This window comes from Poecilia reticulata, chromosome 20 (assembly GCF_904066995.2).
Source record: "Poecilia reticulata chromosome 20, P_reticulata-male-v2, whole genome shotgun sequence".
Lineage (NCBI taxonomy): Eukaryota > Metazoa > Chordata > Actinopteri > Cyprinodontiformes > Poeciliidae > Poecilia > Poecilia reticulata.
In genome coordinates, this window is record NC_088849.1 from 12,779,929 (window position 1) to 12,793,320 (window position 13,392).

At 40.3% G+C, this 13,392-nt stretch overlaps 1 protein-coding gene across 1 annotated transcript; it reads right to left on the minus strand.

The window, feature by feature from the left end:
- Positions 1 to 248: 248 nt before the first annotated feature.
- On the minus strand, positions 249 to 9,264 carry hgd (homogentisate 1,2-dioxygenase). The gene is made up of 14 exons (XM_008438603.3): positions 9,086 to 9,264; positions 7,961 to 8,032; positions 7,543 to 7,631; positions 6,939 to 7,044; positions 6,704 to 6,763; positions 6,320 to 6,411; positions 6,195 to 6,229; positions 5,924 to 6,003; positions 5,521 to 5,620; positions 3,710 to 3,834; positions 1,848 to 1,952; positions 1,635 to 1,761; positions 1,090 to 1,271; positions 249 to 508 (listed from the first exon to the last, which is right to left on the minus strand). The coding sequence occupies exons 1-14, from the start codon at positions 9,098 to 9,100 to the stop codon at positions 365 to 367; spliced, it is 1,332 nt and encodes a 443-aa protein (XP_008436825.2). The 5' UTR covers positions 9,101 to 9,264; the 3' UTR covers positions 249 to 364.
- Between the last annotated feature and the right edge of the window lie 4,128 nt (positions 9,265 to 13,392).

The following is a 13,392-nucleotide window of genomic DNA, read 5'->3' on the forward strand; positions in this document are numbered from 1 at the left end:
TAAAAAAAAAAAGGTTCTACAAGTCAAAAAAGCAAGAAGTGAATCAACAGTTGCATTAATAAGAGCTGTTTATCAGTAATATTTAATTTATATAGTAAGTAACCTGTAACAATAAGGGGAAGTGATTTTTGTTTTTGTTAAAAAAGGCATTTTTGCTGGAAGCCCATTCTTCTTCACATTTACCCAGCGTGTATTATGACACCAAATGATTTTAATTTGTAACTTTAAGAAGTAAAAACGACACCACGTACTGCAAATTGTGGTTTCCATTTTTCGGTTGTTGCTCAAACCACTTTTTTATTTTTTTAAATCATCTTCTGTATTTTGATCCAAATTTTTGTATAAGTTGCTGGGGATTTTTTTGCTACTGCTTCCTTGGCTTCCAGTTGGGGTTAAAGTGGCTGCGCAGTGGCTCCCAGCACTGGTAGTAAGTCTTGTCCAGTCTCTGGCACGTTTGCAGACCCCACTTGGTCACAGCCATGCTGAAGGAAGACTCGAACATGAAAGCCTGAAAGGAGGAGAGAACACCAGTATATGATCTAATTAACCATACTAACCATATGTACTGATCAGTTCCCGTATATTCAAACACATGCATGCTCTACTTAAAAACACTTGATTAAATATTCCTAAACAAGTTGCGTATGAACGACACACTTTGTGTCTTGATGGTTTCCTCTCAGTTCATGTTGATAATGGACTGGATAAACGTAGCTCCTATGACGCTGCCATCTGAGATTAAGGGCCAGATGGTTAAAACTAAAGGAAATGATTGTTCCGAACAAGAGAAAAGACCCCAATTACATATTTAACCTGGGTCTGCAGTGCATAAAGCAGGCAAACATTAACCTTCTGAAATGGCCCTGACCTCAAACAAGCTTTGTGCAAAGAAACCACAAATTCAACTGAGCTGTACCATTTTTATCAAATATCCAGACAGAATTATGCCAGGAATTTGCTTAGAAAATGTTTAACTTGCTAAAGGACATTATTTAAGGATTAAAGAAAGTCCAGAATAAATAGACATAATCAACATAAGGATCACCGCCCATCTTCAATGCATATAAATTCCTCTGTATGAAGTTTTACCATGGTTCCTTCAGCAACCCGCTCTGGTTTCAGCTCAGCAGTGCTGTTCTTCTCGAAGCAGTCAGCGTCCGGGCCGTGAGGGGTCATCATGCTGTGCAGGCTGCCTCCCCCAGGCAGGAAACCTTCCTCTTTGGCCTCATAATGGCCCTTGATCAGCCCCATGAACTCACTCATGCAGTTACCTGAAACGACAAGCAGGAGGCAGTGTAACACAGCTCCTCGTTGAGGAACAGAGAGCGGGGTTCCCCACTAGATGGCCTTAATGAGCTGTGGTGAAAACAGACAAAAGATCCTGGCGTGTGAAGTGAGTCATTCAGCCAGGTAGGGACACTGTGTGTGTCACTAGCTGGTAAATGAATGTGTTAGCTTCTAGCTGGGTTGCTTAAATCCACAAAATATCTCGGAAAGAGCACATTGTGACATTTCCATCCGAATTCATTTGCAAAATGTGACCCTGCCGCGCTAAAGCAGGCGCGTACATAATTCATAAAGGAAGCATTTGTTATCGCAAACAATCAGACCAAGTGTGGGTGCTGAGTTCTTACGGTGGTAATACGGCGGACGGAAGGTGTTGTCGGCCACCCCCCACCTTGGGGGGAAGATGACAAAGTCGGCAATGGCCACACCTGGTTTTGTGGATTTGGCGGTCAGCACGGTGAAGATAGATGGATCCTAGAGAGGAGTGTATACATGTTTCTGTCAGGAAATGGGATAAACCCAGACGGAGTGCCAGGGCTCTGTTTGAGTCACCAACATACCGCATGGTCAAAGGCCACACAGTTGATCGCCATGAAGTTCTTCAAGTTGTATTTGTACGGTGTGTAGTTCCCGTGCCAGGCAACGACATTGAATGGAGAGAAATCCTGCGTGTGAAAGCACAAAACAAATAAGAGAAGCCTACCTGAGCAACAAACACAAAAGACGTTAAATTGAGCTTTTCACAGGGAAAGGGGGGGAACAATGAATAATGTCTTTGTAATCTTAAATTCCAAGAAAAGTACTTCTTGACATAAAGAGAGGGAAAAAAAATGGCCATAATGAAAATTGTAAGAGGGTGTTGCTTCTTTCAATCTTTCTTCTCTTTCATTCCCCTCCCGGTTCTTTGTGAAACGAGGCACCAGGTATTATGGGGTAATTGGCTTCACAATCAAACTTTCCCAAACTTTGAGCATTTTGACGCTCGCCGCGGTGCAGTTATTGGAGGAGAAGGGTGGGCTTCGGCAAGTGTGGGTGTAGAGATATTTCTTTATCTTGATTGTTAAAAGCACAGCAATTTTATATAGTTTCTCTGTTCTGATAATGTCACTGCGAAAAAGACATTCAACAGAAGCTCTGAAATCAATATAGTTCATTACAACTGAAGCTGCTGCCAGGCTGACCTCCATGCTCCTGCGTGCGCACCGGGGCGTTTCTACACATAATGCCGGGGTCTTTCTTTTTTTCTAATTAATAAATTGAAATAAAACAAAATCAATTACAAATTTGAATAAATAGCTAACAATAGCTAAAAATAAATATATATAAAAATAAAAAAAAAGGTGTTACTTTATGCATCCAATTGTCTCTAGTTATCATGGAAAATGGCCTTTTGAGCAACCCCGGTGCAGGTAATTTCTCGGACATTCATCTGTGAAAACTCCCCTACATTCGATTAAAATAAAGACGGGGGAGTGGGGAGGAGGGAGTGGAGGGAGGAAAAATGAAGGAGAACAACTTCGCACACACACATGAACACAGAACACAAACATATTGGCCCAGTCAAGCAAATAATAAGTTAATTTGAGCAATTTTAGCACTCTGCGGGTGAACAAAACAGCAGGACCAGACAGGAGCGGCAGCATCTTCCCCTGAGATGAGGCCCTCTGTCAACCACGTCTTGGTTTTCCAGCCTCACTCTCCAGTTTCAATGAACTGGGAGCGGAGTGTCACCACTCACTCACCCCCAGAACATAATCCCCCAAGAAGAAGAGAAGGGCTCCAAAAATTAGGAAAGCTCTGTTTTGCTTCAAAAAAAAAGAAGATAGTATCATGCTCTTGTATATTGTTTGTATAGGTAATTACCGAGTGGCTTGACATGATTATAACCCCAAATCCTTTTTCTCTAAAATAAGAAAAACACACAAACAAAGCAAAAAAAAAAAAAGTCCTTATGTGTCGATCCAATTATTCGCCCAACGGGAAATTCAGGAGAGGGAGGATCATTTCCTGAGTGAAATATGGTGAAATTAATGCTTTACTTGCGAAAAGGTTTTTCCTGCTAAGCAAAGCCTCGCAGGTACGCCGTCTGCGGCACCAGAATGCCTTAACTAATTACAAGTGATTAAGACTCATAAGGGAGTCGAGGCGGAAACCGAGTGAAAGGATAACAGCTAACGCTTGGATATTAAATCATCAGGGATGGCAATTCAGCCGGCAGGAGCAGCTAATGGATCACATGCTTCACTTGGACCGTTTCCTGTTAGTCACAGTGGCACTTTGATGGTGTTTACTGAAGCAAACTTAAACCTAAATAGGGTAATAGGGCAAAGTGTTCAACACGAGCGATTGTCCGCTCTCAGACGGTGTGTACGTGGGCAATTCTTGCTGCGGCACACGGAGAGTTGCATGTGACAATAAGCACCTGCTGGCAGGCAAACAGTTTCCCTTGATACTTGTTGATGACGGTGTAGCCAGAGGGCACTTTGCGGTCCTCGTACCAAGCAACCGGACACAGGAAGTCTCTTGGGTTCGCCAGACCATTGGCTCCTGCAAAACATGCATACATGACTGCATTGGACAGGCTGTACACAATAGAAAAAGCATGACAGTGTTTTGCAGATCAAGTCGATGTTTACTGAGAAATAGAGGAAGTATAGGTGTCTCTAGAAAGTTGATAAAGGGGCGGCTGATGATCTTGGAGTGGTACACTAGCAGCCGTAAAGGAAATTCAAAGGTTTATGTTGTACGTGTCGATTGCATCTACAAATTTTATATCAATTGGTTCATCAGAAATACATTTACAGAGAAAAACATTAAACTGTTCAACGCTTATTTATTCTGTGATATTTATTAGGAATTATAGATAGGTACTGTCAAAATTAACTCAATTGAAATGCATTGTTTGAATGACACGCACCACGTGTAGAGTACAATGAACCCAATCTTTATTTGTAAAGGGCCCCGCTTGTTTCAGTTATTTTCTGCAAGTCGTTCTCTTGTTTTCCTCTTCAAATGTGTTGCTTTGATTGCTGGCACCCCAATTAATTGTTGTAAAGAATAAATGTAACAATGGTTTAATTTGATAATAATATGTACCAACTTTAAATTTGTATCCCTGACAAGATAGTACAACAGTCAGGCTAAGCAGAAGTGGATTTACCTTAAGAATGTTCTTGTTGCAGGAAAATGGATGCTTTCTTAACTTCCTCATATTGTTCCTATAGCCAGGGTGATTATTTAAGTTTAAAGTAATCGCTACTGGAACAAACTAGTCCGGATGAGGTTTCAAAATTAAACTGCCGGTGAAATAATAACTTACATCTTGGTTTCAGTAAGTTTCATTACCAACCCTTAGATGCTTAGAACCCTTAAAAGCTCTTTCTGTCCAAGCATTGCAACAAAAAAAAGCCAAAAAGAAAAAAGACACAAATACCATAATGAATATGAAACTACGCATAGTGGAGGCTCTATGATGATGTGGGTCTGTTTTGTTTCCAAAAGACTTTGGGATCTAAAGGTACTTATTTCTTTGAAATACCAGGGCTGTTAAATCTAAATAAATTTGTTCGACTCCCCCGGAAAACTGAAAACGGGTCATCTTAACGAATAATGATGCAAAGCACTCAGCCAAATCAGCAAGGAAACAGTTTGCCAGACACAAAATCAGCCTAATACCCAAATCTAAATCTTACAGAAAACTTGTAGGCTGAGCTGAAGAAAAGAAGATAAGAAGAACGCTCCAATATCCCTCTCTCTGTGCGCTCTAACCTAGTAAAAGGTGGATGAGTGAGTGCAGACCTGTCAGCAAAAAGAGGATTGTACAAAGTGGGCATTGATTTCTGCTTTCAATTCAAAGAGCTCTTGCTGTAGTGAGAGTTAGTTTTTTTGTTGTTTTTTATTTCCTATTCTGTTTATATAGAATTAGAATATTGCTATGCATTTACATTAATACCTGTACACAATACAGAAGACGCTCGTGTACATTTGCACGTGAACCTCCAAAAAGCCTGAGGCGTAAGCACATAACCGATGGCCAAGTTTGTGGCGGTTCAGCCTGAGCTGCTGATGCTAGCATGATTTCAAGAGATAAGTGTCAACAATTTAGATAACAATAGCACGTTTCAGGAAGGCGAGGCAAAGTGGCCGATGTGCGTTTTTAAAAGAAGAATGAACACATATGGTATGTTTTCATCCTTCCTTATCTACACTTAGGAGTATCATCCAAACACAAACCTATAGGCCCCAGGTCAGGGAGCTCAAAGTGGGCCCCATACACCTCAAGGATGTAGCCTCTGGTTTCTCCGAACACATCCACGCTGAAGCGCATCCCTTGCTGGAAAAATAAAAACAAGAAAAGTGGCAGTTAGAGGAGATTCGGGGCTGTTATGTAGCAAATGTGGGCTGTATCAGTGCTGAGGGGGACTAATCGTCTGCGTTTGGAAAAAAAAAACCCCAAAAAAACACATGTGCCGCAGTCACAATCCAGACGTCCAAAGCCTGAAACCTCTTTCCACTATTATCTACTTTTAAGGTCACTCTTGAAAAGTGCCAAACCACAGCTTTCTAAATATGGTAAGAGGAGAGTGGGGGCAAATACAGTAGCAGATGGAAAAGCACTGGAGAACTCAAAGCCCACCTGGATGACACAGATCTCGTTGGGCTCGACCATCATCTTCCCGAACTCTGTGGTGATCAAGACCTCGCCCTGCTGCGGGACTGGAGAGAGAGAGAAAGAGAGAGAGAGAGAGAGAGAGAGAGAGAGAGAGAGAGAGAGAGAGAGAGAGAGAGAGAGAGAGAGAGAGAGAGAGAGAGAGAGAGAGAGAGAGAGAGAGAGAGAGAGAGACCTTTGAGGAGAAGTGCTGAGAAAATACAATTTGAAGCAAAAGGAAACTTAACTTTTTCCTCACCAATCAGAAAGTCTCCATCTGAGTTGTTGAAGCACCTGAAGCAGACAAAATATTAATAAAACCCCTTGACTGGATACTTTTTGTGATCTAAAACAGATCTGTGTGAAAGTTATCTGCTCATTAACCTGTCGACCATGGAGGTGTTGCAGGCGTACACGTGGATGCCGATGCCGTTGCGGGTTTTGGCGTCTCCTGCGCCGCAGATTGTATGGAGTCCCTGAAGAATCCAGGAAAAGTAGGGATTTACTGATGAAGAGAAGTTCCCTGCGATAAAGATAAATCCGTGTCTCTTTTCCCGGACTGAGTGATGCCTCTACCTCTCCTCCCCCCACACCTATATTTATTTATTTAATTATGTATTTATTTATTTAAGCTGTGTACTGGGGCATACTGTGTCATTGGTAGTTTAAAATTCCTCTTATAATGTCCCCTTCCCTCCTAATAAAACTATTAATAATAAATAAGCAAATAAATCCGTAATGAGAAAAAAACAACAACACGAGACTCACAGCTACAAAGTCCACTTTCTTCTCTGTCGATTTGGGGATGATGAACGGCAGCCACCGCAGCTGTAAAAGGAACCTCAAGGTCAGAAAGTTCTCTTTTAAAATTCAATGTTGATTTCAGCTTCATCTTTTTAAAAAAAAAAAATCTGTTTCCATGACTGTGATCGTCTTGTTCTTTAAAGAAGTAGATGATGAAATTATTCTCCGTTCAAATTCTAAGTGCTTAAAGTTGACGTGCCTGGTTCGGATCAGGCTCCACTTCGTTCCAGTTTTCAGTCAGATTCCCACATGGCACAGCGGTGAAAGGCTTGTGTTTAACAGACGGGAGGATCCGGTACAACCAGCTGTAGAAGAAAAGGAGGGTAAGAATACGAGCGGTTTTGTTGAGGTTAAAGTTGAGATGACTCTTAGCCCAGGGCAGCAGGGGTAGGGGGTTACCAGAACACACAAAATGCACTTGCACCTTGAACGGGTTTTCTGTTGCTTCTATGCATGTAAGAACTGTAAGTATGGCCGTATACTGCAGCTAATTCCTATTCGGCGGTAAACTGTTTTCACAATTGACTCTCAACTATGTCAAAAATCTGACTTACTACTCGTAGACTCTTCAAAACACTGTCTGAGCTTCATGAATTGCTAGTTACACGTGTGAAAACTCAACAACATGCCGGCATTAAAAACTTTTTGGAGGTTCTTGTTAGGTTCTTCATTGCTCCTTATGAAAAGACAATGACACTTCTTCAAGACATTATTTGTGCAAGGCCCCCCTCTGATCACGATGCCTGGGAATCATGTTTTATATGTTTCTTACAGTGTATTTAATGTGCTAAGTTGATAAATACCTCCTCTTGTTGGCTGGACGAGGACAGGTGAAGGCCGAGCCGGAGAGCTGCTCAGCATACAGGCCGTAAGGACAGACCTGAGGACTGTTCTGTATGGACACAATGTAACAATGTTTTCTCTAAAACAGGAGCTAAAGTTTAACCTGAGATCATTATTGTTTTTTTTCTTTTTTTTTTTTTTTTGCTAATTAACATTTTAACAGCTTTGATGGGATTTTTTTTTTTTTAAGTCATTACACAGAATCACAAATTGCAGGAAAGGTAGAGGCTATTATTATTTTTGGCACATGGTTTGTTTGGTGGGAAGATATCATACTGTGTCATTTAGCATCTGAATGACTGGACGAACAAAAAAAACTGTGGTTTCGTCTCCTTTAAGATCGCCATCTCAAAGGAACAGACCGAACGTTTGCGGTACCTGTCCTTCGGGTAAGGATCCAGGACATCGTGGATCTTCAGAGGAGAACTCGTTCCCAAAACCCGTCAAATACTGACCGAGAAGACAAACAGGAAATGATCAAGAAAGAGTAATCGAAGAGATATATATATAAAAACTAAATGTTGAGACTTCTTTATGATCAAGGAGGAATATGTATATTTTGTGGGGAAATATTTTTAATACTTAGCTCCAGTGTTGCTGTTTAAAAAAAACAAAAAAGCCTTAATAGCTGTGAGAGTAAGAGGAGCACCTGGACTTTTGCCCAGTTGATCGGAGATGGGAAATAAAACAAATTATACACAACACAAGAAAAAAAGTATTGTTTTACTTTATACCTCCTGCAAATCAACCTCCAGAACATTCCCTAAAAACAATAACTTTTACCTTGTTTTCTGATCAACATCATATTGAATTTAAAAAAAAAAACCTAACTTGGTATGATGTGAACCGCTTGTTGCTGAGTCACTGCTGCTCCGCAAGAGCGATGGTTTCCATATGTGCGCGTTCGTGTGCCTGAAGTCTGGTGTTGTTTCAGGAACATCGCTGCTGTTTTATAAAGTAGTTTTGTGTCTATCAGGAATATTCATTTTGCCTTCAAGTCAAAAACTGGCAGATGGTAGAAGCTCCACTTGTGTTATGTAAAAAAAAAAGTTCTAATTTACTCAATAACCAAATAAAGTAAATGATTGAGTGTTTTTTGCACCTTTGTCTGTGCCTTACATATTAACTTTTGGAGATTAGGAAGTAACATCATTTAACCGGCGTCCACATAATTATTATCACTTTTAAACAAGCTGAAACGTTTTTTTACAAATACAAATAAAACTGATAATAGTAGCTGTATTTGTGTTAAGATTGTTAAGGCGTCTCTCAGACCACATCTGGGCAGATGCTGAATGCAGCCCTCTGATTGGCTGGAGGGAACGCCTCCCTTCAGACGGCTGCTGTCACAGAAATGATGACAGTTAAATATTTTTAATTTTAGTGCAACACAAAAACTAAGTTGTCCAATTTCACAGTCTTTCTTGCACACAGCACTAATCCCCAACACGGAAAAAGTGCATTTAGAAATAAAACATTTTATGTAACTGAATGCTGGCTTACCTTCAGTCCTGCCATTGTGCCAACTTTTGTTTTTAAGGTTGCGGTTGCTGAGTGTTGCAGTGGTCACAGTTTAACTTCCAGCTCCCCCTGTCTTACCCTTTGGCCTAAAAATCCACCTCTGGACTAGCACATGCCGGTGTGTGGACCGAGCTGCACTCAGGGGGCTGGATTTATACTCTTTCTCAATGTGGCTTTAATTACGTCCCGACTGGCTCTGTGACGCAACAGGCTGGGGGGCCCGAAACAGAAAGAGGACGGGTTAGACGGGTGTGATATGTGTGCAAACCGAAGTCAGCGTGAAAACTGACCGACTGGCACAGAATCGTGAAAATGGATTTGTACATGATGTCTTAGGATTTGAAACCTACGTGAAAAAAAGTGATTGTAGACCAAGCATTTGTCATAAAGTGACACTATTTGTGCAGAAAAACCTTTGAATAAACACCTGTGTTGACCTCTGGTGCACTGCTTGTGCAAATAATGTTGTCATGTGCATCGCCACGTCCTGTAAGGTCAACATTTAGTAAAAAAAAAAAAAAAAAACCTTTATGGCTTCATGCAAGAATCACACCTTCAATTACACAAATACAAATCTTAAGAATATGCTACGTATTTATAATTAGCCTCCTGGAGTCAACATGAAAATGTTTTGATCGACTGACATAATCGATGGAGTCCTCCCTCCCTAGACTAAAGTCTTTTTCGGCCTCTAGCAAGTCGTTTTCTTTCAGTAGGGCCCTGTTTTAGCTCCATCCATCTTTCCATCAATTATGACCAAGTCCCCACAGCATGATACTCCCAACACTATGTTTGGGCCAAACAGTTGTATATTGCTCTTAACTTAGCAAATCATTTATTTCTAAAACAGAAAAAAAGAAGTAGTTTTTCATTCGATGTCACAATTATTCAATACTCTGTGTTGGTATATCACATGAAATCTCAGCAAAGCAGATTTATTAACACAAGGTCGTGTACTTTTAAGAGCAAAGTATCGAATGTGACAAATAAGCAGATTGTTTTTACTTAAGTTAATGTGCATTTTATGGTTTATTGTGCACAAATTGATCAACAATCCTTTCAGATATCCAATCAGGGTAAGCCCCGAGTTGCATGGGGTCTCAAATTGTGAATTGTGGGGCCACTTCCACCATTACCGCTGTTTCGGATTTGGTTGGATCAGAAGGAACAGGTCAAATTTAACTGACTGGGTAAACAAGCAATCGCTGAAGAAGGTCGAGTATTCAATAAAATCTACTGACCAGCTTTCCCCAGCTCAAACAGTGCAAAGCAAACTTAAGAAAGCAGTAAGTACACATTAAAATTTCAAGCTAAATCTGAAATATTTTAAATTATGGATTCTGAAGACTTGAAGGAAGATGTGGTATATCTTGATGAACAAATATAAAATGTTGGGATCTGTGCTCAGTAGGTGTTCTCCTGATGTTTTGGAGGTTCTAACCATCCTCTCATGACTCAAACGGTCTCTGACTGATGTCATGTTTAACATATTTTGTGTTTATGCAAAATAAGTTATGAGCCCAACATTTTTTGTTTTTAATTTACTGACTCGCAAAGAGAAATGTTGTTATGTCTGGTCTCTGTGTTGCTGAGGGCAAAGTCTTTTTATTTTTTGGTTGAACCAGAACAACAGCAGCAGATGGCCTCTAAAAGGCCTATACATTACATCAAGCTAAATTTATTCAGTTCATTTCTCAAAATAGGTTGGTCAAACGAGGTGTGCCTAATGTCCCCCATGCAGCATGTATCAAAAAGAATCAATTTCGCCTCTACTGTTGCTTGCCTCGCTTCCCCTGGTTGTCTATTTCTCTTCTCTGTTTTGGGAGATGTTGGGAAGGGTAAATGATGGCAATTCTCATAGCGAGACGCAAATAAACTCGCCGCGGCAGAAGTAACTGTTCTCCGGCGATGCGTGCAGTCAGACCCGGCCCCCCCGCTGGGAGGCAGTCAGGGTGCTGTGCCAAAGACGAGGAAGCCCAATGGCAGGAAAATATCCCATCCCATCTCTGGAAATTGATCTGCTCCTTGTATGGAGAAAGAAAATGAGAGATTTTAATTTCGTCCCCCCGAGTCCTCTGATAGAATTCTGGAGTATTTGGGCCCAACATGGATGGTGCCTCAGTGTTATAAGAGAGGAGGAAATAGCTTGAGACTGAAGAGTTGCTGCCTATTTATATCTATGCATGTCTAAGTGAGCCATAAATGCTTTGTTATTAGGTACCTGCTGAATTCAATGTCTTGATGGCAAATGATACACTCACCTGGCTCAGTTTATCCCCATGTGCATTAAAAAAAAAAAGCAATATTTCATCCAAACACACAGTTAAGGAACCGTTCACAGCTCTGATAGCATCTATGGTTGTATCCAACATGCATGTGCAGACACCGCCACATGTTTGCGCCGACTAATCCTCATCATAACAGGACGATTCTGTCAAAATGAGATCTAGAATCCAGTCCTGCTTTGAAGAATATCACCGCAGCCTTATGTAATAATTATTTATATTTCTTTTAAACTTTCTCACGTTTTTGTCAGTTTGCATCCACAAACTTCATTTGTGCAATAGGCCAACGCAAAGCTGGTTGTAGTTGTGAAGGGCTTTAACATTTCCAAACACCCAGTAGTTACAATATAAAATATAAATATAAAGGAATCAACAATGAAACTCGAGATGGCTTCTGACTGCAACGTACACAACAAAGTAAAACAATTCACTGCAGGTATTTCCAAAGTGTAAATTATGCTAATGCAACGTGGGCTAACAACTTTAAGCTTGAAGGATTTTTTTTTTTTTGGAGGCAATTTAAATATGTGGAACATTTCTTTCAAAGGAGAATCGAGTTCAGCCGAAAATTGGATTTGTTGGTTAGCAGTGAAACGTGGCTCAACATAAACACAAAAAACAAAAATCCCTTAAGCTGGTATCGATAAGATAGATAATCAGGAAGAGGATGACGAGTGCTTGTTTATGTATGACACACTCAAATGTTGTGCAGTTAAAATGGATAAATAAATATACATCCAGAATGTATGATCAAATCATGAGTTTATATGGCCCAGTTAAAGTCCAGGCTAAAATTCACCTGAATCTCAGACGAGATTTGATCATTGACATTTACAGAAGCTCTCGCTTCAGTCTGACTGAGCTTGTGCTGTTTTGCAAAGTGAAATGGGTAAACAGTTTAAGTCTGCAAAGATCGACCCGAAAAATAAAAAATCTTTGCCATAAAAAATAAATAAATTGTGAAAGCCACGTATCATTTTCTTTCCATTTCATTCCATTACTCACTACATGGACAATGGTTGGAAATTTGCATTAGGGGAATTGTTTTTGTACAAACATCAAATCGGTGTAAACTTTAGTGGTATTGTTGGGCCAAACTAAAACTATTTTCTCCTGTCACGTCAGAAGGAAACAGATATAATTTGTTGTTTTTTTTTAACAAATACCTTGTTTATATTTGTAGAGCTCATCAACCATTCTGAATATTTGAACTCAAAATAAAATTTGCTTCAACAATTTCTGACCTATAGCTTACTGACATCAGGGTCAACGCTAACACTAAACCCTGGGTTGAATTTAGCAATAGACCAATGTTACCATGCTAACGGCATTTTCTCTCCCCGTCTACCATCAGCCATCAGCGAGGTTAAAAAGTATCAGGTCCACATCCACACCACTCTGAAATAGTACAAATCAAGTGAGGGCACTCAACTCTCTTAAACCCTCATTATCTGCTTCACTTAGCAGGTTATGTCCCTTTCAGATCTTCCTTAATGCACCTTGTTTTCAACTATTTATTTATTTTCCTTTTATTTGGCTAACCTTGGTGTGTGCGCTCCTCTGTGGCGCTCTCCTCAAGTCATTGTCATGCATGTACTGTATATTGCCGTAAATTGGATTAAATTAAGGAAATTCGGCGTCTCCAGACTTTTATCCCACATTTTCGTTTGACCTAACTTCAAGTAAAATTGTCTTATTTATTCAAAAGCCTGTTCGGATTTACAGACACTATAGGTTGTGTCCACGTTTCCACCGTTCGGATTTGTTCACTCAGCTGACTTGAAGTGAGGACGTTGGAGAAAGTCATCCAACATGAAACGGTTCCTGAACATGATGGCGCTACTTTGCAAGGAGTCAGGTGTGAAAACTTTATTTTAACTCCTAACATGCTTTTTTCATGTTGGAACATATTCACAAAATTTAACATCATCCTATCTAACAATTATTCTCCCTATTATGATGATACCACCACCATGCTTGATTGTTTTTGTGTGTGCGTGTGCG